This window comes from Folsomia candida, unplaced genomic scaffold, assembly GCF_002217175.1.
Source record: "Folsomia candida strain VU population unplaced genomic scaffold, ASM221717v1 Fcan01_Sc007, whole genome shotgun sequence".
Taxonomy (NCBI): Eukaryota; Metazoa; Arthropoda; class Collembola; order Entomobryomorpha; family Isotomidae; genus Folsomia; species Folsomia candida.
The window spans coordinates 1,157,519-1,182,204 of NW_019091199.1; the positions used below are offsets into that span (position 1 = coordinate 1,157,519).

Here is a 24,686-nt window from a genome sequence, read left to right on the forward strand (position 1 = left end):
CTGTCTATACACACACACAAATATACGCCTAAGTTATATCTGCCACCGTCGCGGACATGATTTCATCATGTACAACATCAGCATCATCAAAATTAAGACACAGTATACAACGAGGAGGATCGTGCAATTAAACTGATTGTGCTTTCCTTTCAGGATCCTTCGATTTTATGACGGAAGGAAACTTATAAAAACCAAAGGACCACAAATGAAAGATTAAGCGCTTAATCAATCCTCATTTTTCGTAAGAACGGTATGCATGCATGTGAACCAAGATATTCGGAAGCTCAGCGTCGTGAGAAAGCTACCTGACATTTTGTAGATCTGCTGATAATTCACTATCGTCCAGTGTTTCCAGCGTACGAGATATCTATTCAGAATTCTGAATATCTATTCAGTATACTCAAAAGTGCTCCACCATCTCTTCATCTTCAGGCTCAAAGTTTGCTATATATTAAGCTTGAGCTTGGAAGAAAATCGTACGTGGTGGATTTAAATGGGTTTCACATTTCACCAGGGTGTTATTAAGTTATTTCACTTGAATGGATCCAATTCCCAGCACTTACATGCATAGATCCTCACAACACGGGGTTCATGCTTTGATCTGGATGAGTGAACGTTGTGGTTTTAATCTCTGGTATGGAATGCAAATATGAAGTGTGTAAGAATTTTGGTTGACACGAATTGTAAAGCAAAGAATTTTACCTCATTTCAAGCATTTAAAAAATTCAGATTCACAGCAACTAAGGAATCGTTCACATTCCTCCGAGTTTATCATTTATAGCAAAATGCACTTGACAATTCCGAAACGAATTACTCCTGCTGTTTAGAAATTCTTATCCTACAACTGCTTCTGGCGTAGCTTAACGTGATTTTATGGGTCACGGATCTCGGAACCTAACCTCAAGCACAAAAAACATATACGTATTTATGTACACCGTATGTATCATTTCATTCCAAATGGTTTCGCAGGTTGTGGCTGACTTTTGGTGGTGGTGGTTGGAGGTGAAAGTGGCCCGAGTATGGCTGGTGTTCATCATTTCACTTTCACCCTTCGCTCTGAAGCCATCCTCAGCTTTCACTCCGCTCACTCGAGTAACTCACCTCACACATTCGTGTTGGATTCCACCACTCATTGTTTTTATGCTGCTCGACTAAAGAAAGCGAATCCTTGTAGCTTCAGATCCAGGCAGGCACACCTACGCCAATTACTTAACTGAAGACTAGAGCCCAAATTTCTGCTAGCACTCAAGTCTCCCTTCCCTGTGGCATTTATCAAGGAAGGAACGATCTTATCACCAAGCACAGTTTGAACTTGCTTATCTTAAAGGTAAGGCTACAAAATTCTTAATTTCATAAATGGAGTAGATTCACCAACGACGCATCATGTTGTACATACATACGTGCTCTATAATTGATTACGGAGAAAGCAATAGGCGGCAGAGCATGGTTAATGGTTTGCTGATTCAACCTTTGGCAAAAACAGGCAATAAAAGTCAACATCTATCGTGATGTTGCGTGCATGTCTTTGTTGTATTTATCACTGAAAAATGTACATCGTGCTGCTCTCTGAGTTTCTCGTGGGTTCGACCACCACTTGTATTGTATCCTGCAATTTGATACTGTACATGCACATACCTACCAGCGTATAAATGTGTTTCTGCCCTAACGAAACGGCAAAGGACAAGGTACGCTGCTCTAATGACACGTGAAAACTTGAAGCCAAAACTCTTCCTGGAATTTCTGCGTATGATTACTTGCAAAAGTAGATAAGTTGCGTTGTTGGAGAAATGGACAAAGTTTTCTCCGCCTCCTCTGTTGTGTCAAAGTCTGAATGTAACTGTAATGATAATGACGGTAGAATCATCATCCCTCTCTTCTTTCTCCTCTTTGGCTAGCGTCAACCATCCCAGTTTTCTTTCCTTGTGGCAGGAGGGGTCCGTTCTACTTTAAGAATAATTGAGGACTCCGTTCGGATCACAAGGTGTAATTGGTTGCGGTTAGAACATGACAACTTTAGCTCAAATGTAGCCACCAATTTTTCAAACTCAATTATCGCCAGCCTTTTTCGCATCTTATCTTATCTTGCTCAACAGCCTGATAACGAGGAGAGTTTGTGGAATATGAAAATTTCTTGAAAGATATGTTACGCTTGCCATTGAAACGAAGCAGAAAAATCTATTTTGCTCTTGTATTGCAATATTAGTTTTTTTTCCATTATTTTGCTGTAAGTTTCATATAAGTGCATGCATTCCAAAATCATATTTGGCACAGCGGGTTGAGTTAATAAGTGAGGATGGATGTGAGTCGACGATGGTCAATTAGCTTTTGTGTGTCCCTAATAACTAACACAAAGGGCAAACAAAATAAGCTAAGCTTGTACGAGGCAATCTAGCTTATTGTCAATTCTGACTGTGAACCAAGCTAATAATTTGTCGTTTGATATTGTGGCTGAAGGTGGCTACTTTTTGTTTGCATTAAGTAGAACGTGATTTCACCAGATGTCGAAGGTTTAATTAGACAGATCTGGTGGACACACGTATAGTGCAGAATCGAGGTCTTGGTGGAATATATTTTCTGTTGCTGGCTGCTCGTCCAACGCTAATAGAACCATGTCGACCCATCTGATTCGTCCAGATTGGAATTGCGGAGCAGAATTTGCAGCAATAAAACAAAGGATTTCGGGTGACAGTTGACAACTAAATTCCAATCAGGACAACAAGGTTTGCTCTAACACTTGCTATCCATCTTGTGTGCCAGTGGAAGAAAGTTATAAAATTGGGAAGGATGCTTTGCACCCACGGCACATATGTATAAAAATACATGTGCACATACATATATCCTTGAAAAGTATGCCGCAGACTACAAAAAACGGAGACTATACAGAGTAAATATGTCTGCTCCAATTACTTAAATTGCCCCAGCTTCGCATCATGTTTCAGTTTACTAACTCATCTTGAAAGCAATAATGTTCACATATTCTAGTCGAACATTGAATGGTCATAAAATTCAAGTAGACGAGGATATGCAACGAAATTGCAATTACACGAATTTTGCAGATAACCCAACAACTGATGTCTCCAGTTGCCCCAAAAGGGCTGCTGGAAGTTTCTCTCGTTCTTGTTACTCCACGTACTTTATTTGCTCAAAGTTATTTTGCCCTAAATGAATATAAATTCAGGAGACACGACACTCTAAGAAATTTAAGAAATTTGGACGTGCGTTTCAAGAATGTTTTTAAAGGTTGTAAATAATGGAAGGAGCATGTGCCACACCTCGTCTAACTTTCCTTAGGCCAAGTTGACAGCGACAGGTTGGTTGGTTCAGCCTTTAGCATTTGAGTGCTCTCCTTCTTCCTATTTTGATCCCTAGCTTCCTTCTCAAGCAGGAAGTGGAAGCGAATTTGGCTTGGACCTTCTTCTACCCGAAAAAGTGAGACGAACATATCGAAGCAGACAACTACTCACTCGCACGCGTGTGATCGGAGGTGACAATGAGGAGACAAAACTGCTATACATGTACATTGCCCCCCGTTAGTTAGTACTTGATTTGGTAACAATGATGCCATTTTAAAACGATAAAATATTGTAATATCTCTAAAAACTGGAATTTTTATTTTATTATTTTTTAGTTCCACGGTATATTCAAATTAGAAGCAAACACGGGGAAAGATAATTGCAAAAAATTGTAGCCCATTTTACTGCTTGGCATCCAAGTAATTTAGAAGAAAGAAACCCACCTTTAAAACTTTGTCTTCAGAACTAATGAGTAATGTCATGTTCCAAACTTTTGTTTACTTTGTGCTTGAAAAACTTGGATCGAAGCGTCAATTTTCCTTTCAGAAATTTACCATTTTTTCTTTACTTCCAAGTGTAGCAGATAAATTTAACTATTTCCGAAACTAATAAACTTTTTTCCGCCGTTGTCAACTTTTAATAAATAAGCTATTAGTGTTGTGACCAATGCTAAAAGTTTGCATGAGAAACTCACTTGAAGGATAGTATATGTACATACATGTACAAATGGGTGTGTGTTTTGTGGTGAGGACTGTGTATGTCCTCATATTAGTAAATCCTTTGTATAGCAACATTTCATAGCAGAAGTGCTAAACTGCGTGGAGATTTGAATGTTTTCTGGGATCCTCATGATCAACTAATGGGAAATGACTGAATTTTAATTTGTGTGAAAGAAAAGTGAGGAAAAGTTTAGTTTTAACTTTAACACGTTTGAAATAAATTAAACTTTGTCGGGGTTCTCTTTTCTTTGTGTGTATGCTGAACCCTGGATCTGGATGGAGGTTTGATAGGTTTGACACTCATTTGACTTTCCGATGCCTATGACGTTGTACAACAGCACAAAGTAACATGACAGCCGCAACACATTACATGTACATGCATGTGGGTATAATTGATTGATCTATTCATCTATGCGTCCTACATTACGTATGCATACATACATATACCCGAATAATTATAAATGACCCATTAATGAGAAGTTGTCACGTTCTTCATAAGTAAGTATTTTATGCAGTCGGGTAGTAATTGCTTTATTACCTTCATCAATTTCGTCACATCAGTGACTTTTTTTGTGCCATGTTACAGAGAGAGGGGAGAACAGTTTTATTCAATAAAAAAATTCAACCTCATTTCATACAACAGCCTGGATTAAGCTAAAACTTTTTGTTGAGAATTGTATAATGCTCATGATTTTTCTGTTCAGTTTATTTCCTTATCTAAATTTGTCTCCTTCCGAGTTTTTACATATCCTAACTATGACGCACATGCATTCGTTTAACTAATGTAATTATCTGTACTTCATGCAAGCCTCCTACCTTTGTGAATCTGACCAGTTTCTAACATTGTTTTTAGCCGTCAAATTTCTCAGTATTCTGTATTCTTCCAGTTTTCAACCCAAACTCAAGGTTTCTATTTTTGCATTTGACTGGTCATTCACTCTCAAATAAGGTTATAAATATTGGTCGACAAGTCGACCTCGCTGTCATTCTTTTACCTAAGCTTCTGTGAGTAGCGTCAATCTTTCCCATTTTTATCAAACTTGTAACAATATTTAAATTGCATAAATCCTGACTTGAAGTAACCTTAAACCATTGTGCACTCGTCTCTGCCTGATTATTCTCAACTTGCCTCAGTTTACAACTACACCATAATCTCTCATAAAAGTATTCATCTCCACCCTGTTACCATCCATACGATTGAACATCACACTTCAAACTCTCACAAAAACCACACCCCAGTTGGGACCCAACATCCCCAACACTTTTGCTTAAAATTATTTAGTTTAGCCTGCATGCTTCGGGAGTTGAGACTTTGGTGCCTTGAATTTGGGATGTGTTAATAGCTTAAATAAACCAATTAAAATGTAGTTGGAAAAGAAATTTCATAGCGAGGTTGACACTTTTGGGTCCGTCAGGAAGGATTATGCTTAAGAAGAAATATGTAGAAATCCACCCGAGACTTCTTGAAGAGGGAAATTATTATCTGTACAGTTTCTCAAATTATCTCGACTTGAGAGTGATAATTTCCCAAGTTAGTTTCTTTATTATTTCATATTTCATGACTTGAGACTTAGGCACGGCTATTCAATATTTGTTTTACGTGAAGTCACGTGAGGTTGACCTACATACACTTCAGCAAAGCTATACTGCAGGAAGGCCAGTGGTGCTATCCACCAGGACGGAGAAGATTAAGCTTTCAGAATAATTCCAACTAGCAACGCCTTCCCGAATTTTAAGATAACACGACAAACATCTAAATTCAAGCACACACGCTGTACGGTTGCCTTAATACTTGTAAGGAAGACAAAGTAAATAGCAGTTAACTTTGCTCATGCAGATGGACGTGCAAACGTAAAGAGAAGGGAGTGTTTTATAGGTGAAGGTAAATAGTGGCCATCAGCATGTAGATAACAGGAGTGGGTCCAATTCATCATCATCACATTTGACAAGATTTACATAACGAGTTCATAATCTGCAATTTGATCCTCGTGAGTGTCGCAAATTTCCATAAAAATATTTTATTCAGCTCATGATACTGTGATAGATGTAGATAGACAGATGTACGTACGTACAAATACACGTCTGTATGCACATGGCTACCTATTATACATACACACTCACCATTCTCACTCATTTTCCTTCCAACGCACTCGTCATGGTTTATTAATCATCCCTCCGCTTTCTCTTTTGCCTCTTTGATTGCAGTTCTCACTGAAGGCAGATAAGTTCCTACCACGCAAACGAGCGACACACAACCTCAATTTAGAATTCAATTGGGCCTGATGAGGATAATCAATTGATTATGTATCCTCATCTCGACCTCAGCAGCATCGTTGGATAGTGCAATGATAAATGAGCATGAATTTGTCGATTTTGAGTGTATGACGCTTTGAAATCGAGCAGTTGCTCGAACTCTGTAGTTCCGTATGCTGTATGTTACCTTATATTGTACAATTAATGTATAATGTGACCTGTGTATCTATGCTGGTGAAAGTTGCTGAAGTTGTTACAGTCAAATCTCAATTGCAAAGACCACCAAAAACCGCAATGTTGTTTGCTGGTTTTGGTGTTCACTCGTTCGTCAAAACCTTTAAATTTGATTAAATTAAGTTGCCAGTATTTGATTTTAGAGGGATTTTAGTTAGGGACCTAAGTTGGAATCTGTTTTATTCAACCAATCACTAAAGTTCGTACTACCAGTGGCTAAATAAATGAATTGATTTAGCGACTGCAATTTTCTGTATCGTGCCGAGTGTGTTATGGATGAAATCAAATAATGAATAACTGTACAGGGTAAAAATTATGTTGCAATTCAACATAATTGGATAATTGTAAGTATTCTACTCACAACGGGATCAGCATTGTCATAACTTTAACTATAAGTATAACAATTAATGTTAACTTCCAAATTAGCCAGTGTTGGTTTGCGGATAAGATTCTCCTGCCTGTAAGTACATAATGTCATATAATTTATGGATACATATCTCGATACGTGATTATTTTTAGATTTTCAAAAAAAGAGGGAGAAACGTAAATATAGTTTATGTTTGAATTAGACAATCCTCGACAAAGGCGAATTCCCACTGTTCCACTGCTATTGATAACAAAGGGGAAGAAATAGATTGCACCTATTAATCCACCTCCATGTACTTGGTTACATGAAATTTATGTGTTTTCCTTTCCCTGTGGCACGATTCCCTCGTTTTCTTTCCTTTCTTTGCGTATACAAATATGCAAATCCGAGTGTGAATCTAAATCTATACAAACGAGCTAACTGGTGAATACAAATGATGCAGTGACAGGCAGGCATAAAAGAGTCCAGTTTCAAGCTGTTTCCAGGTTAAGAAGACTGCATGTCTGGAGGAATGGTAGTCGTCGTAGTCGTCGACGTCGTCGTCTTGCTAACCAGGTATGTATCTCCCCTACGGTGGTTCCCTTATTTTGAAGTGAAAGTGCGGCGAGAACATGGTGAAACTATTTAGCTGAATGCAAAATAAAATGTAAGGATTTCCGTTGAGTTGAGTTTTAGACAAGACAAGACGAGAATTTGATGACAGCAAGATTGATTACATACACATAGCTTCCCCACAACCCTCATGTTGTGATGGTCTGCATGCATACATTCCGGTTTGTCGTTTTGCTGTGATACGAAAAGATATAAAGTTGCAGCAGATGAATTTCTAAACAGAAATTGATGTTTTATGCTGAAGAGAAAGAGAACTTTGTTCGTAATCTGCGGAGCGAGAGAAAATATTTCTTTATCATCTTTAGATGAAAAACGTTCATGTATCTGCACATATTTTAGGCATGGGTTGTTGTTGTTGTTGTTGTTGTTAGTTAATGATAGTTTTGAGCGGATATCTGTATATTTGGTAATTTTGCTTGTATTCCTTATCGTACTTTGATCTGATAATAAATACGTAAAGGAACATTTATCAGATAATTCCCTCCCACTTGACAAGAGATAACTTTGGTCTTATTGAGTGAGTACCGAATACTTCAGATCTTCTACAAAGTACTTGAGGCAGTAGTGAAAGTATAAAGAAAGCGAGAGAGAGAAAGTAAGCTCTTAAGATGAACAAACACGTTGAAGAAGATCGCTTTCGCAAGTAAATTTTACTTGAGACCTCTGCATACAATCTGTTTGAGTCCTTCTAAAGTTTGCAGGTTGGGCAAACACCCACTATAACGTGTTCTTGTGGAGGATAAGTCCCGTGATTCAAGTGGACTTTGTTAAGTATTTAAATCAAATCAAACAGTAAATCAGCGCGACAAAGAACTTCACTTCACATCATTTCATTTCACATGGGCATACAAAATTCTTTACCGAATCAAGAAAAGTAAGCAATCCTTCTTCTTCGTTAGCGTAGAATTTTTTTGTGGCATAAGAAATATATGATCAAAGTGAATTTCCTAAAAAAAAGAAGCTTGAGTATGTATGGACATAAAATGCCCTCGGGTCCATTCAAGATTTTGGAGATGTTGTAAATATAATATAAAAATGAGAAGGGTTGCCTCGACAGATTTCTGCCATGAAGAAAGAAAGTAGCAAGGAGCGCACGAGAGAAGAATTCCAAAGGTGAAGCATTATCGCTATATTTTCATTTCACTTGATCCACGACGAGATAATTCACTTGTTGGATTGTTTGTTTTGAATTTATTTTCGGACTTATCCAAATTGAGTGAGTGAAAGTAGGCTGTGTCGTGAGAAACGCTACAAGAAATGCTACATTGCTACATAAACAAGCGGGGGTCTAGTGAGATCTTAAGGAGAAGTATGAACATACGAGCTACAAAATTACTTGCATAATCAATATTTTAGCAAAATTGTGTGCAAATGTTCTATATTTGCACAATGTAATACCACAGCTATGCAAATCTATGAATAATTAATGATGTACATGGATCTGTTCATGTCAGTTACAGTTGTAATTCTTTATACTGTTTCAGATCTGCAAGTGGGAGCATTATTACCTGTGGAATATTCTGAATTTGCAACTGCTGTGGCTGTCTAAATCTAACTACAGACAACAACCTAACAGCGGTCCTTGATTGAACCAAAATACTGCAAAGAACTACACTTGATCTTCATTGTACCAAAATGGATAACGTAAGTTTCAAATTTTGTCAATATGTTAATCATTTTATTTGGTAGAAATTGTGTCAATTCTAAACATTTACATAATTCGTTTATGAAAGTATAACACGCTTTCATGTTTTGAAGAAATTTTCTGGTTGAACGCACTTGCAAATACTCAAAATAAGAGTCCATATTGGTTCATGGCTGACTGACTACTGACGAGCTCCTGCTGCACACTTGGTTTGGCTTCGTAGAGGCATTCCAGTGAGGAAATGCGTACAATTGGCAGTGAGGGAGGAAAATTCGGTGAAAGTAGCCGTGGTCGACTTTCTCTGTAATGCAATAATAAATCTCACGAGTAAAATCCTCTTTCACTCATGACGAGCTTTCTCCCTCTGCACAAGACCATTCATTTCTCAATTGTTGCATTGTTCCCCGTTACGTCGTGTGCAAATAAATAATATCGAGTTAATGGATTTATTTGTTGTCTTCGTCTATCATGAGATGAATTTTGAAGAGAAAAGCGATACAATTTTGAAACTAGGCATCGCATGGCTTCATTCATAATCAAATACAGCATAATGGAATTTGTACTTTAGGTACAAATGTGTACAGCAAATTTCCAATCAAATCAAGATATTCATAATGGAAATTGAGCAACAACGGTAGAAAATTTAGTTTTATTCGAAAAGTTCTATGATGAATATTTCATTTTATTTCTGTTATTTATCCATTAAAATCTGTGCAAATACTTTGTATTCGAGTTCATAATACCACCTGTATTTTGTTTGAATTCCAGGCGACACCAATTTCTGACTTTCGTCAAAAGAAGCTCATTTTCATCTTTGAAAATTTCTTTGGTAAGTCCACCATTTACAGTAAAGACACGTCCCTATGCCTGCATTACGTATTCGCTGTAATTAATTATGCACAACTGTCCGTGTGCGATGGAAGAATAGAATTATTTAGAGTGGAGCTCAAGAAAGTGTAAGAAAGATGAAATTAATTTAATTGTTCTTTGCTGCCACCCATTCTTCTTCCTGCCTCTTTTGCATTCATTCTGGTTCTGGGCGACTCAGAAAACAGCCAGGACGATCCCATTTCTTCAGAAATTAGAAATATTATTCACATTTGTTTTGTAGAACATGAGAAAAGGAGACAAAATTAGAGGGGTATTTGTATTTAAATTTTCTCCTAAGCTTCACCTTCCTTTGTTGTACCCATCGTTGAGGTTAAACACCACTCGCACCTATGTACATAGGCCACAGATGATAGTTCTGTTATGCAGGTAGGTTTTATTATTTTTGGAAACGTGTGCTGTTAACTTTCATCGAGTTGGCCAGCCAGAGACCTTCGTTGCTCATACATATTACTCACGTTGTCCAGTAAACGATCCAATTTCTTGTCCACTGGGACACGTCTGTAGTTGTTGCAAGCCAATTGCAAGGGTGCCGCAGGGGATTCCTAGGAAGATGTACGCAGGGCCCATTAGTTAACAAGTGGAAGGTAAATGATGAACTTGTTTAATCATTTATGAAGCCAGGAGGAGGGAAGCTCTAGAAGTGGAACGATGGAGAAAGTCGAAAGTCTCAGACTCCCCCGGGAATTTACACGCTCTTCTCCGTCGTTGTCTCATCACCATCACTGTCATTCAACGCCAAGAGATTGAGTTCCCATTGTATTGGATGAATTGTTAATAATTCTTTCGTCCGCCATACTTTTTTCCACTTTCAACAGTTGCTGCATTGTATTCGTGAAAATCAGTGTAGAGTTTTACTACATGGCTGCCCAACCTTACTTTAAATGTATTGTAAAAATTGATATTTGTAGTCTTGGGACATGGAAAACAGCTCATTTTGTACGAATTGTTTGATAACATTCAAGGAAGAAATTGACTACAGATATCAATTAAGTGAGTTTAAATGATTGTACAGAAATGCGTGCTTGATCTGTTTGCTTTATTTCATGTACATTTCACGTTAAATATCTCATTGTCTCATTATTAAAGAAGGCGTGGGTTGTTGTTTCATGAGAATTAAAACTTGCCTCATCTTCAGTTGATTGGTGTTGCTACTTTTATCCGAAATAATAAATAGAGCATAAAGAATTATGAACTAAAATTCATAATGAAATGAAGCCTTAGAAGTTTTTATGTAGCAATTAACGTTGTAATTTACGATCCATTAAGTCACAGTTGGGTGCTCATTAGAATATCGGACGCCTGGTGTTGCTGCAATTATTTGCAATCGACTATTACGTGCCGTGGGTCCAATATCCAGTCTGAGCACTTACACAATTTGCTGGTTAGTTGGATTGTGGTTTTTTTAATTGGCGTTCCACTTTTCTCTGTTGCAGATGTAAACCACAGCGGATCCATTGAGCGGAAGGACTTTGACCAAGCTGTTGATGTAAGACTTAAACAACTACTGCACTCCCACAAGCCAATTGTCAACGTGTGCTTTTGCATCAACCACACAAAATACAACAACAAACGCTGCACAAATCTCCTTTTTGAGTGTACATATTCTCATGATGGTCACACGCATAAATTGCGTAATATGTATTTAGTAATAAGTATGTATTTCGGTATCCACGTAATCCATACATCTTAATTTTGCATATACACTCCTTATGAGCCTCTAATTTGCTTATGTAATCAAACGTAAACGAACTTCAAACTGGATAATTATTCCCATCAACCGGATACATAATATGTACATAAGTACTTATTGCTCATTCTTCGGGTTTACTTATGTAGTTCACAAACATTGAGGATTCTCAAAGGGACAGAAATAATTACGGAATTGGATGGAAAGTTATTGTCCATTATGAGGTCGTAGTAAGTAATAATCGGTGCGATGCAGAACAACGAAGATTTTAATTATTTACACCGTGCTTAGCTTCGTTTGTTGGATGTATTTATGGCCAAATATATAATGCATAATTGTACACTGCACCAAAGTACTGCAAAGTGAATTGTGGAACCACCCGTACTATGAAATGTGCTTGAAAACGTGCGTCGTATCGTACGTATTTAAATAGTATTTCAAAACCGGTTTCTCACGATAAAGCATGACAGAAAGTAACCCGACTGCAACATCTCCGTGCGAATCGAAACTCAGTCAGTTACCAGTTTTCACTCATCGCCATCAGACAGAACGAAACCAAGTAATGTTTATTTTACTCAATTTCGCTGAACGAGGAAAGAAAGGAAGCTTTCACTTTTAGAGTGGAAATCCCAACGGACTCGTTCGCCTAACATTTTCATAATGTATAACCTTTTCATTCCAGCAGCCTTTTATCTCTGCCCTCCGAAAGGTTCTGAGTCGTACATGCAACATCAGACAGACGATATAGTTTTTATTTGTCTGAAAAGTAAAGTGTCACGTTGAGTGAGATTCATACTTGCGAAGGCAGACTTCGACAATCTATACTAAACACGGCGATAAGTTCGGTTTTGCATTTCCAAGATGAAATGTAAATGTCTCACTGGATTAGTCGTGTAATTCCAAGATTACAATTTGTAAATTTGCAGTACATTTGCGGAAGGCGAGGATGGGAGAAGGACTCAAATAAGTATAACGACACACGGGAGAGATTTATCCAAATTTGGGATGCTTTGCGATGTGTGGCCGATGCGAATACTGATGACCAGGTAAATAATCATAAGCAAGCCATTAGTATGCCGCTGCATATTTACATATACGTATGCACATACTGTACGTATGTATGTACAATGTACGTATGCATTAGTAATGCTGCTCTTGTTACGCGACGTGTCGTCTAAATGGGGAGTCCAATTACAAAACCATGATTAATGATGCCCATCGTGAATGATATGTTTGCAGGTGAGCCAAGAAGAGTGGTGTAGACTCTGGAGGACGCCAAGTGATTGTGAATCTTGGCAAAACACTTATCAATCCTTCATGTTCTATCTTCTCGATACTTCAGGTAAAGGTCTTCCTAAGCATCAACAATTTTCATATTTTCGGATACGGCCATTTGTATGTAAATAGGAAATAAGCTGGAGATAGATTTTTGGTCAAGCCTTTACTTAAGCCCGATGAAACCGGATACATATAACCATGCATATAAGGATGAAAGGCAGTAAACAAATCGTATGCATAAAAACATCAGACTTTGATGTCTACCAGTATCGTATTACAGATTAAAAACATTTTGTAATGCAAATTCTTACAGTATTGTAAAAATGATTTTATGATGGATTTATAAAATGTGGCAAGAATCAGACCCAGACTTTCCTTTTGAATCACACTTTATGTATTCCATTTTATAAGTCTTCCATCCTTTCTCGTGTGGTAAAGTTTCATACCCGCAAGTATAAAGAACAAATTCAACACCAAAGATGAATTCGGAACACACAGACTTTTCTTCAATTTGTTCCTTGTGGGCAGGACATAATTCATTTTATTGTTATGTTAAGAAATCTTACAATATGATCCGTCTTTGATTCCACAAAAGTATCAAAGGAAAAGAAAGCACGGCAACACACAGTATTAAAAGTTGTACGTGGTTCGCTTTGAACTCGGTTTATTTTCTTTTAAGAAAACCCGTTGCTCTGTTATTATTACTTTTGCTTTATCCACAAACTGTAGCCCACAATAAGAAATACATACACAAGTCTCCAGCTCGTGTAAAGAAAACCCGTTTTTCGGTGGGTTTGTTTGCCTGATGGTGTAGATTTCCTCCAGCGTGTTTAAATGGAGCACAATATAAGATCTGCCATTGTAGAACTCAAAGAGAGAGTATGTGTATAGCGCATATGTACATAAAATAATGTGATCAAGAAAAGCTCGAATAACAAAACAAAATATTTGTTGAGTGCAAGCCAATAAAATGCAATTAGTATGAAAAACAGCAATATAATTGTTACGGCAGGTGACGGATCCATCGATGTGGATGAATTTACATCTGTGTGCAGCACTTACGGTGTAAGTCCAGATGAATGTCGGGGAGCATACAAGAAACTTTCGAAGGTAACACTTTTATTCTTAATAAAAATGGGGCATTTGTAAAATTCTCATGTTTCTGAAATCGTGTATTCCTTTACACGCTAACTGGGTGTGCGTATTACGCAGGATGGGACGGTGAAAGTGGACAAACCATACTACTCCGTCCTCTGGAAGGATTTCTTCTTCTCGGATGATACTGCGGCATTAGGGAACTTCATATTCGGAAAGATCAACTTTTAATCGGGGTCACGCTCTTCTTGGGTGCATTGAGTTTTTGAGGAATATTTGATAATTCGTTAAAAACTGTTCTATTCTTGAAGGTTTCACTGTCTGTAAAAGGTTTACCATAATCATAAAATTTATGAATGTGTGATGTCTAATGAGAATGCAAAAGTGAGTCTTCGACTTGTATGTAAGTACAGCTCGGTAACGTGTATTTATGTGCCACTAACTAGCGTAATATCTACAAGAAAATTAATTAGAGATTGAGAAATTGAGCAGTGCATACAGCGGATTTGTTGCTGCCATGTTACTATACACATAAGTACGTAATATGTATTTACATAGATTAAGAAAGTGTTGTACTAGGATTGATGAATAGCTTGACATTCACCAATGGGTTAAACGTGTTCCTTGTTGTCATTCTGCATTTACCAACCAATGGATCTGTACTAACAGACTAAATATTCTCCCTGCACCTACAATTTTGTCATGTACATAAGTATCGTCGTTGTACAGCATGACATGTTCGTCTCATGCATGAGAATAAGGTCATAAAGTTGAGTTTCGGTGATTAAACTATTTTAAGTTATAAATAATAGTTATGACTCGGTGGTAAAATATTCAAACCAGTCAACACTCACACAATATACTGATACACGTTATTTTCACGGTGAAACAGATTAAAATAAAGCCAGCCTAACTTTTCTCTTGTAAAAGCACTATAGAAAATAACCGGATATGGCCAAAAAACTAATCACTGTTATTAAATCCATTGTACATACTTGCAAGATTTTTAGACGGGAATTATTATGAACATCAAAATTGTACTTGTAAAAATTGTGTGCCCTTTTATGGATGGTTAATGTTAAGACATACGTACGTACATACATGTAGATAACATACTGCGACATTAACATTTTATGGTGGCGTGGACGACGACGTTGATTTCACGTTCACCTTACAAGAAGTCGTCCCGATATTTGCTTTATATACTTTTCCAACAAACCGTAACCTCAGCAGCCTCGTGGAAATAAAAGTGAGCTACCAGTCATCGTATCCCGTGGACTGCCGGAAGCAATTCTCTAATACTTCCTGCCCTTGCATGTCGGTCGTCATTAAGACATCCTTTACTTTCACTTCTACCTTTCTCCTAAAAATATAGCCAACAATGTTCAAGGAAAGGCGTAGCTAATTATGTCTGGAATTTATAACATCGCTAGAACCATCTGCTTTTGCCATTTGAACAGCGGTTACGTGTGTCCTTAACATATTCATCAATGAAACATTATTACGTAACAAATTGGAGAAAGTTGTCTGCGACGGTCACATGACCGCATATAAATATATGTACATATGAGAATGCAATGCGTGGTTACGGAACCAAATTTTGTTACTTACACCGTGTATCTAATCCAGTGTGATTTACGATCTTAAATACAATTATAAATGTCAAAATTCATTTGAAATAAAATCTTGTGTTTCATTAGCCTGCAATTAGTGCAATTTGGTGTCTAACAATATTTTAAGAATCTCAATTAATTTTTAGACATTTTAAGTCGCAAAATATGATACCAAAATTATGCGAGAGAAAACCACACGCGACTTAAAAGCCCATAAATTAGGCATGTAAGTATATAGATATGTATATTATGTGCATTCATACATTTACTTAAGCACATACCTAGTGCATGCGTATGTGAATTTTGAAGGGTTATGCTATTTTGTTTGTTTAAAGACGTCGCTAAATTGCTAGCCGCCGAACAAGTAATTATAAAAGTGACAACTAAACTTGCATGAACATAGGTAAATTATTTATTAGATGTACTACAATATTGGGAAGACAAATTAATACTACAGATTATATGTTCTTGGAATGAAACTTAAAGTGTAATGAAATTTATGGACAAATGTGTAATAATAAATCATTGAAATTGTCTCTTCTTCTAAATATCTTGGCTGCGCTTGTTAAATAACATTAATTATTATCTAACTCTTATGTGGATGGATTGTATTTATTCTGTATCATATTTTATGAGCATATTTCAAATTATAAATTGCAATTTTATTTGTATGAAAAAGATATTAAATCTAAAAGAACTGAAAGAAAGCTTGAACTTGATTTTGATACTAATATTTTTTTCAATTCATAAACTTGATAAAGATTAGTTTTGCGATTTCTCTGCTTTGTTAGACGACACATTTCAATAGACCGTTGTCGTACATTATGACTAACTTGTTGTACAATCGTCTTTTCACGTCATCGGGAGAACTTTCGACATCCATTAAACCGCCCAACGCAATGATGTACAATATGGTGAGATAAGCCTTCTCGCGGTACTCTGTCCTGATCTGATCCAGTGTGTAGTTCTCCAGAGGCACCCCCATCGCCCCCATGGCCGCTCGCAACTCCTCGTGGTAATACTGCAACACCTGCTCTATTCCCGTCGTCAGCATGGATTCTTCACAATTTCGGATGAGAAAGAATGACAAATCCGTCGTGGGCAGAGAATACATGGAGGCCTACAAGAAATATTCATATATTATTAGTCCCAAATTAAATATATGACTTTGCCAGAAGACCTACCTGGAAATCAAAGAATACGGCGGCATGTTCATCCTTCTTCAAATTCTCGTGTTTCTCACTCAGGAACATGAAATGGTTGGCGTAAAGTAAATTATGAGTCACGACCCCCACCTGACCTTCCTGTGGTGTCAGAAGCGCGAGATTTTCGAAAGCGTTCTCTCGCAATACCTCGAAATACTCCAGAAGTCCCGTTGGCATTGCGTGAAGCGGAAGCACTGATGGGTTTGGTGCTCCACTTTGTTGTGACATTTCATCCGCGGCTTTGTCAGCATATTCTCTTATCAACTTCCGAATATAGTCAAATCCACTTTGTATGAACATTTCGATTAAATACTTCGGATAAGCCGAGTTGTGATTGAGAAAGGGGACTTTCTCATAGTAGTTTCGGCAAGGTCTTCGCACTTGGGGGGATTGCTTCGATGCTATTACAGGTTTCGATGCTATTACAGGCTTCGATGCTATTACAGGTTGTGGACCGCCCCATGTCACTTTCTCGTAGGCCAATGAAACGGCATGAAATAACGCGACGAGGCGAATGCAGGGTTTGGCTTCCTCCAGCTCAAGCTGTGACCTTCTGGCAACATTTCGAACCCGGTAGCTTTCAAATCCTCCATAATTATGATTTGTTGGTAAGGTTCTAGATTCCTTGGGACTTTTCCGAATGTGAAATTACAACCCGCAAGATAGCATGTTGGATGACGATAGCGAAAATTGGGCGGAACATTTTTGGAGTGTAGAAATTCATCCCAGGCGGGAAATAATTCCGTATACATCTGGATCTCCCTCTGAGCAAAGCCGCAAAACACTTTAAAATTTCGATAAGCACTTCCTTGTGGGGGTAATATTTTCAGGACGACATCTACCGTCTCCCCTGACTCAAACTCGATGTTCATCCTCTCGAAGGGCCTGATTACCCCTTCACCACTGTTGGCTTCTCCTTTCCATTGGAATGACTTTACTCGATACTTCGAGAGCAATGCTTTCCCGAACCACTCCAGGGTCACATCTTCCTTATATACTGGGATTTTGTAATGTCTTTCCGGGACTTCTTCCATGGCACGTTATGCGTCAATTAAGTGGATTTCTCTAAATTATAAATAAGTTTTACGGGAGATTTTTATATATTCCTTGCACTCGGCTGAACTATGAACGTGACTGAAAGGTTAACAACCGGCGTGGCTTTTAAGTATATATACGCATCTCAACTCAAGGATGTTCGTTGAACCTGATTGTATTGAGATATGCAGAATAAGATACTTTGGCGTCCATATCTTAAAAAAGTGACGATTATATGGCTGGACTGAACGAGATATACATAATCGATAGTGCCGTCTCTGTGCATCTTAAATGATGGTCAGCGACCATCACAGATAAAACATAGTTCACGTTACTAATCATCACTGGCTACGTATACATACGAGAATATTCAAAAATATGTACTATAAAATAAGTACGAAATTCCAATCATTTAGCTCACATCACCAGCAATAACCAAAGTTTACTATCATTGTATTTAGGTCATTCACATTCGTGGAAGAAGTTTAATTCCCTCGTTTCATATGTACCTATCAAGGTGCTGCTGCAATTTGACTGTGTAGCTGGAGATTATTGATGAGATTATCTGAGGAAAAAGTCTACGTAAATGTATGTAAATATAGTCAAATCACAAATTCAAATTGTTCAAATTGTACCGCATGCACTATTTAGCATAGGGTGAAACCTTAGACATTGTCAGTCCGTCCGTCAGCAGAATAACGCGAGAACAGATCGAGATACCGGTTTGCGGCATCATACATATGGAGATTCTCCCAGGGGCAGGATCTCTTTCGGTCAATCAGACTACCCCCTCTTGAGGTCAGGGGGTGCGTTCACATATTTTTTGGAGAAGTACTCGTTTCACCCTATTGCTATAGGGCGAAACGAGTTCATTTGTAACGGTTTATTAGTATTGTTGACCGATGTGTAGGTAGCTTCCATACGCAATGAATCGAATAACTTGTGAGCAATACATAAGAAGCAGCATTTGTGTTGTTAATGTCATTAGATAACACGGTGTGCTTAGATAACACTGTGGTGTGCTGTGCTTTGGTGGTTCTTTGGAAGTAATGTACGTTGGAGTATGTTTCTTTAACAGGTCGTGTTTTTCACGTGAAATCACCTTGGTGTGAAAATTTCTGAGAAATTACTGAGAAACTGAAATTGGGCGTTAGTCGACAAAACTACGAAACTGAAGCAAAAAAGTAATTTTCGCAAAAATAATAATACTTTTCACATAAAATATTTGCATTTCATTCTCACCCCAAAATGTTCTGCTCATATGAGCATATTGAGCAATCTTCGGCAACCGTGATCAATTACAATTAGAATGCAATAAAACATATCAGTCATCAGTACATATGCATAACCAAAAGCTGGATTTCCCAATTTTCAGATAATCTTTTACAGTTGGTGCTTGGTAATGTCAGATTATGAAATTATGCCATCGGTTTTGTGGCGACGCTGTACATACGTATATACAAATAGACAGTGCATGCATACTTCAACGTTGATTAGTAATGGAAACTACGTTTACTTGGTATAATTAGTGGTAACGGTACTAATTTAGGATTAGTTCTGGAACCTGTTGTCCTTGTTCAGTGAGAAGTAAGATCCGACTATTTATCTGTAAGTCAAAAATATGCATATTGACTCCAGGTTTCTCTGTTTCGTTTAAACTGAAACATCTTCGTACACATGAGTGAGTTTTTATCTGGTTCGTGACTAAAATTGTTTTAAATTAATAAAACCTACACAATGAGCTTTTTATTTGAAGGTGGAAAGTTGGGTAATTGGATTTAGTTATTTTTTATTTATATTGAATACGACCGATGAGTCCAAGAACGAAATATTTCTTGCAGTTGAAAGTCGCCATTGCCGTGAACTTGGCAAAATATTGTCAAACAACTTGGACCGTTGGAATGAACTGAGGGGAGCACTAGGAATTCCGATACTTGACGTAAAAAATGTCTATGACCAAATCAAGCAGAACGATGGCAGCGTTCCGGCGGATACAGCGTTCTACAGTCTTATCTACCATTGGATAAGTAAAAGTCCAAAGCACGCAACATTTGGGCATCTGCTGGATATTCTTGCTTGGCAGTTGGAATTCATGGAATCTGCTAGTGAGTTTCACAACAAGCTTTATACTATGGCTATAACAATAAGTAGTATGTACTGACAAATGCACTTATGAAATTTTTGACGCAATGAAATTATTTAGATCAAATCTTGGAACGAGAGTGGACATAGGATCATCCAATAAATGAAGTGGGTTTAAGGTGATGCCAAAAAAGTGTGCAACTGTGCAAGCTTCTCAAGATGAATTAGTACAAATTTTGTCGCACAGTGTCTGATTTTTTATTATCATCATTATTAGTGTCCGATTTGTATAAAATACATAATGGCAAATTAAATCTACCTATTTTGTACTTGGATTCGTTGACTTTCGTTCAATACGGAATGTCACCAGATACTTAATCCTTATCTGTGCTTCGTCGAATACAACATACCTGAAAATTAATTAATTGTCACATAATTATATTTAGTTGGCCTGTTTCTAAAAGAAAATGAAAACATTTTATTTACTCATTGTGCTCCATGTCTGCGTCTTGTTTCATTTTTTGTGGCGTCCCTAAAGGAATTTGAACACCATCAATCATAAGCCCAGTCACGTCTGGAGATTGGTACTTCCCAATTACTTTAATGCTGTTATATTCTTCGGGCAGTTTTTCAGGAAACGTTGTGTTTCTTGTTATTTCATTCCTGCCATGAATTGCATACGCTTAAATCAATGATACATAGAATAGTAATACTAAAATTAGCACCAATTGTCAGCTTACATATTTCCTAATGCAACCTCACATAGTAAAAGTATGCCAACTTCAGACGAAGAAGCCACTCTGCAGTACCATGCGGATTTTGTTGAAACATCTGCAAAGTAGATCCCCCTGTTCCAAGTGGAATTTTCTGCTCCAGATGGTGACGCTTTGAGGCCCTACAACAACATTGTTAAAAGTAACATAAATACTTACCTAAGTAATTAAGTAATTGTAATAGCTAAGTAATTATAAATAATATTCAAAATGTACATGCATAAGTATTCCAGCAATATTTGATGTTCGAGAACCATGCCATAACAATCTTCTATTGTTAAAGTTTTGGAATGGTAAAAATCTCTCTCGTTCATCTCGTCGTACGACACGAAACATCTGCAAATAATCAAAGTAACGCTCCTTAAAAATTGATACAGTACGTACATTCCAAATTATTAAATGGTTTGGACTTTTTACATGGCCCATTTTTAGACAAAAATTGTGGATTGGTGATTGAGAATCCATGAAATACTGAAGGATTCTCGCATGGTCAGGAGACTCTGAGTCTATAATTTCCAAATTGGTGGATAGGGTTGTGTAACAGTTGTCAATCGGCGAAGTTTTATCTTCTTTGGCGGTTTCAGAAGGCCGTAACTTTTCTTTTAAAACATCACGAGCCAAAATTATTTCAAACAAGTTATCCAAAATTTCATTCTTCTCCTAAAAACCCGAAATCACATTGGTCGGAGAGGTTACGTATGATATCTAGCTTTACATATGAGCTGGTATCTATGTTAGTGTCACTTACTTTGACTATTTCGAGATTATCCAAGATCCTTGGTTTTTCTAAGCCATTGAAGCAATGATGAATTTTTGAGTAAAATCGATTAGTTAAATCTAATAATAATGCTTGTGTTGGTCCATCGAATTTGCTTGTTGAACAATTCGCCTGTATAAGCTCGTGAACATCGTTTAAGATTTTATATGCTGCGGTGAGTGTATCCCGGTCAATTGAATATATAGGAATTTTAGCAAAATCCAGCTAAGTAAAATATGAATGATAAGTTGAAATCCCCAGAATTCCCTTAATATGCGTGAGACACTGAAGTACCTTCAACCGGATAATTGTGCGTTCCATTTCTTTCTTACTGAAAATTAAGGCTACCAGTTGTTGGACAGGCATTGACAATTTTGAATTTTCTAAGCTTGGCTGAAGCTGATGATTGTCAATTCCTTTTTCCTTGTTGTCTAAATTCTAGTGATCAAAAGATACTAGATCGTATCCCCCAGGGTTCTTTTGAAAAGGAACTCCCCACTCATTTCCTGTTTTTGTTTTAAACGTCTTTTTGAAAAGGTCAATTGCTTCATCCTTTGAAAGATTTTCGTCAAGCGTTTGGTCACCGTAGGACATTCCTATTCTACCCCAACATCGGAAAACCCAAAATCTACGCAGATAAAGGTAATTTCATCTTTGTAATGGAATTGTTGCAGTTATTTCAAAATATGATTTACCGGTCCATGGTAGGGGTAGCAATCAGTTGGATCTTATAGTAAGAGTTTGTTCCATCTTCCATGCTATGTTTGGTTAAAACACATTCATAAAATTGTCCATTTTCCTACAAGTACAAAGGTTGAACATTAGTACATATACGACCACTTATAGTGATATGACACGAAAATTATTTTTTTAATACATATGCAATCACCTTAAATACAACACCCTCATCATACAAACCACTTCGCCAGTCAACATCACGGTCAATCGTAACCAAGTACGCTGTAGTCACTGGGTTACGCTTGTGATACTGCCCATCTTTATGATGAATACAATTTATTTTAGTATCTGTATTATTTAATTCAATTTGGTCCTGCCTTACATTTCTTCCAACTAACTTTCCTCTGCAGATGGTTAAGAATAAATTCTGTACACCAATCACTCAATACATGCGTTTTCAGGGTGGTTACAATGTCAAAGTCCTCCGAAATGTTCAAATCGTTCACAAAATCAGACGATATGATTGGAACAATTTTTGTCGTTAAAAAATTTGCAATTTTTGGGTGTTTGTTAACCACATCAATTGGAGTTGATACAATGAACGTCACGTTTTTCGACCTAACTCGAACTTGAGCTCCAAAGTTCTCCAGCTTATCTTTTATTTCTTGAAATGCCTCTTCTTCGAAGGACCCGAGGATAGCAAATGTTATGTTGTGTAGAGGAAGGTCAGCCTTTGGCAAGGTCACGGACTCCCTTCATGTTGTAATATAATAATTTTCTTGGTTTCCTTTTCTAATATTGATACTTATATTATTAAAATGTGAATGAATACCCAGATTGGAAATTAATTTCAGCCTTTGTAGTATCAGGAGGAGTATATTTCGGAACCACCCGGTTTCTAATAGAAAACTTGACATTTTTGCTGCAAAAATGACATAAAACAATGTATAGGTCTTATGTAGATATGTATTACGAAAATAAACTAAGAACTTACAATGCTAGATGCGTCTTAAGATCTGGTGGTACTTTGAAGGGTTCCCGACTTGGCTGTTCAAAAATCTTGTAGCATTTTGTGTATTCAGTTATATGACCAGAGCATTGATAGCCACCACTCCCACTCCTAAATTATTTAAAGCCCAGAAGATTAGCAACATCTGGACACTCTGAGTGATCAATATAATTCCTTACTTATATACCAGCTGCCCCCCACAGGCATCACATGGGTCTAATGCACCAAAAGCCATAATGTCAGCCAGAATAGTTAACATCTATTCGACAGGACACATATATATATATATATATATTATTTATAAATATACAAATATAAACTACAGTAGTTTACATTATCAACCCCGGATGGAACTTGTTGTCCATTTTCTCTAATGATAAGGGTCATACTTTTCTTGTCATGTCTAAAATGCTCCTCCATTTTATCTCTCATACTGTAAAAAAGGTGAGTCTGTTCTTTGAGAGAGGAGAGGAGATCTTGGTCGTAGTGGGGTCGCTTTGCTATTGAAGGGGTCTCGGTCAGATTGGTGGCCTTCCGCTTCCCACGCTGTCCTTTCCTCCTCTTGGGTTTCCCATTGGCGTCTGCGACACAATTTCAGTGACTCAAATTCTTGAAATAATTTTATATTTTATTTTTAAACTACCTTCAATTAATTTTCGAAACGTTTCTTGATCCGCCCATCGCAAAATCTCAAAGTCCGCAATTTGGGAATAATTAACTGTGTTGTATTTCTTCACAAAACATTTTGGGTGATACCATTGTGGATCTTTTCCATCTCGGTATCTTGACTGAGATGAATATTTATTACGGTTTGTACGGCTTGAAAAATTGATATAATTCAAAAGCCGAATTTACATACCTGAACCAATTTAGCAAATCGGACAGATTCCTTTTGGATTATTTTCTTGCATTCTTTGCAAGACGATTTATCTAATAATTTAGTTCAATTAATGTAATATTCAATTTAATAAGTATGTAACTGAATAAAATAGTAATTATAATAATTCTTACCACTTTTTGCATACTCTGCAAGGTGAACTAAAATGCTAAGCTCCGCTTTGTCCTGAGTATCAGTGGCCATTTAAAACCAATAAAATCTTATAGCTGTGACTTTTAATGCACACAAGTCTAAAGATAAAATGATAGAGGCAGAATGAATAATTTTGATCACTTGCTGTGTAGAAATCAAATATATTTAGTAATACGAAAATGCACGAAGTTGAAATTTGCATGATATGTATATGCACACATGAGCAAAAAATTCGCATATGATGGAGCACATTTGTGTATACATGCGAACATTGTTATGTCAGACTCAAAACAAGATCTAACTTGGTTCAACGATGATACAACCCATACCTACATTTGCAAAAAAAACCTTGGAAAGACACGCAAATGCCGCTTTAGCTTTACATAATTATATACCTAAGGATTCTTCACTTTTATTATAGCTCTTGTGA

General features: G+C 37.1%; 5 protein-coding genes across 9 annotated transcripts; 2 read left to right on the forward strand and 3 right to left on the reverse strand.

Moving 5' to 3' along the window:
* The first annotated feature begins 1,031 nt into the window (after window positions 1–1,031).
* Window positions 1,032–15,879, forward strand: LOC110852215 (calexcitin-1). 3 transcript variants are annotated; one of them, XM_035853706.1, is made up of 9 exons: window positions 4,906–6,959; window positions 7,069–7,421; window positions 8,963–9,122; window positions 9,892–9,952; window positions 11,448–11,500; window positions 12,628–12,747; window positions 12,941–13,043; window positions 13,992–14,089; window positions 14,192–15,879. In XM_035853706.1, the coding sequence occupies exons 3-9, from the start codon at window positions 9,114–9,116 to the stop codon at window positions 14,303–14,305; spliced, it is 558 nt and encodes a 185-aa protein (XP_035709599.1). In that variant the 5' UTR covers window positions 4,906–6,959; window positions 7,069–7,421; window positions 8,963–9,113; the 3' UTR covers window positions 14,306–15,879. The 3 variants fall into 3 exon arrangements, with proteins under 3 accessions (XP_021955911.1, XP_035709599.1, XP_021955912.1); XM_022100219.2 differs by lacking the exons at window positions 4,906–6,959; window positions 7,069–7,421 and adding an exon at window positions 1,032–1,327; XM_022100220.2 differs by having other exon boundaries at window positions 4,906–7,421.
* A 197-nt stretch (window positions 15,880–16,076) lies between these two features.
* LOC110852214 lies at window positions 16,077–18,204 on the reverse strand. The gene is made up of 2 exons (XM_022100216.2): window positions 16,872–18,204; window positions 16,077–16,807 (listed from the first exon to the last, which is right to left on the reverse strand). Exons 1-2 carry the CDS (start codon window positions 17,190–17,192, stop codon window positions 16,475–16,477), a joined length of 654 nt encoding a protein of 217 aa, XP_021955908.1. The 5' UTR covers window positions 17,193–18,204; the 3' UTR covers window positions 16,077–16,474.
* A 939-nt stretch (window positions 18,205–19,143) lies between these two features.
* LOC110852332 lies at window positions 19,144–20,338 on the forward strand. Its single transcript, XM_022100371.2, has 3 exons — window positions 19,144–19,695; window positions 19,769–20,032; window positions 20,131–20,338. The coding sequence occupies exons 1-3, from the start codon at window positions 19,665–19,667 to the stop codon at window positions 20,157–20,159; spliced, it is 324 nt and encodes a 107-aa protein (XP_021956063.1). The 5' UTR covers window positions 19,144–19,664; the 3' UTR covers window positions 20,160–20,338.
* LOC110852331 (poly [ADP-ribose] polymerase 1) lies at window positions 20,247–24,460 on the reverse strand. 3 transcript variants are annotated; one of them, XM_035853803.1, is made up of 17 exons: window positions 24,238–24,460; window positions 24,086–24,156; window positions 23,870–24,014; window positions 23,560–23,807; window positions 23,406–23,485; window positions 23,212–23,337; window positions 23,050–23,139; window positions 22,600–22,970; window positions 22,429–22,535; window positions 22,235–22,338; window positions 21,834–22,167; window positions 21,531–21,764; window positions 21,200–21,381; window positions 20,999–21,118; window positions 20,750–20,904; window positions 20,496–20,672; window positions 20,247–20,419 (listed from the first exon to the last, which is right to left on the reverse strand). In XM_035853803.1, the coding sequence occupies exons 1-11, from the start codon at window positions 24,305–24,307 to the stop codon at window positions 21,978–21,980; spliced, it is 1,602 nt and encodes a 533-aa protein (XP_035709696.1). In that variant the 5' UTR covers window positions 24,308–24,460; the 3' UTR covers window positions 20,247–20,419; window positions 20,496–20,672; window positions 20,750–20,904; window positions 20,999–21,118; window positions 21,200–21,381; window positions 21,531–21,764; window positions 21,834–21,977. The 3 variants fall into 3 exon arrangements, with proteins under 3 accessions (XP_035709696.1, XP_035709695.1, XP_021956062.1); XM_035853802.1 differs by having other exon boundaries at window positions 21,200–21,442; XM_022100370.2 differs by lacking the exon at window positions 21,200–21,381.
* Window positions 20,492–21,208, reverse strand: LOC110852056 (poly [ADP-ribose] polymerase 1). Its single transcript, XM_022100028.1, has 4 exons — window positions 21,200–21,208; window positions 20,999–21,118; window positions 20,772–20,904; window positions 20,492–20,691 (listed from the first exon to the last, which is right to left on the reverse strand). Exons 1-4 carry the CDS (start codon window positions 21,206–21,208, stop codon window positions 20,492–20,494), a joined length of 462 nt encoding a protein of 153 aa, XP_021955720.1.
* Window positions 24,461–24,686: the final 226 nt, after the last annotated feature.

Bases quoted from the DNA above. Each gene is read 5' to 3' on its own strand.
- LOC110852214 (XM_022100216.2), bottom strand. From the start codon at position 17,192: ATGTTCATACAAAGTGGATTTGACTATATTCGGAAGTTGATAAGAGAA. The intron at 16,808-16,871 runs GTAGGTCTTCTG...TATTTCTTGTAG, and splicing joins CCGTATTCTTTGATTTCCAG to GCCTCCATGTATTCTCTGCC.
- LOC110852215 (XM_022100219.2), top strand. The intron at 12,748-12,940 runs GTAAATAATCAT...ATATGTTTGCAG, and splicing joins ATGCGAATACTGATGACCAG to GTGAGCCAAGAAGAGTGGTG. The intron at 14,090-14,191 runs GTAACACTTTTA...CGTATTACGCAG, and splicing joins CATACAAGAAACTTTCGAAG to GATGGGACGGTGAAAGTGGA.
- LOC110852056 (XM_022100028.1), bottom strand. The intron at 20,905-20,998 runs GTACATTTTGAA...ATGTTGTTGTAG, and splicing joins TTGCTGGAATACTTATGCAT to GGCCTCAAAGCGTCACCATC. The intron at 20,692-20,771 runs GTGAGGTTGCAT...CATTGATTTAAG, and splicing joins AGTTGGCATACTTTTACTAT to CGTATGCAATTCATGGCAGG.
- LOC110852331 (XM_022100370.2), bottom strand. From the start codon at position 24,307: ATGGCCACTGATACTCAGGACAAAGCGGAGCTTAGCATTTTAGTTCAC. The intron at 24,015-24,085 runs GTATGTAAATTC...TATTCATCTCAG, and splicing joins GATTTGCTAAATTGGTTCAG to TCAAGATACCGAGATGGAAA. The intron at 22,536-22,599 runs GTAAGGCAGGAC...TTCATCATAAAG, and splicing joins GAAAGTTAGTTGGAAGAAAT to ATGGGCAGTATCACAAGCGT.
- LOC110852332 (XM_022100371.2), top strand. From the start codon at position 19,665: ATGAGCTTTTTATTTGAAGGTGGAAAGTTGG. The intron at 19,696-19,768 runs GTAATTGGATTT...TATTTCTTGCAG, and splicing joins ATTTGAAGGTGGAAAGTTGG to TTGAAAGTCGCCATTGCCGT. The intron at 20,033-20,130 runs GTGAGTTTCACA...GAAATTATTTAG, and splicing joins GGAATTCATGGAATCTGCTA to ATCAAATCTTGGAACGAGAG.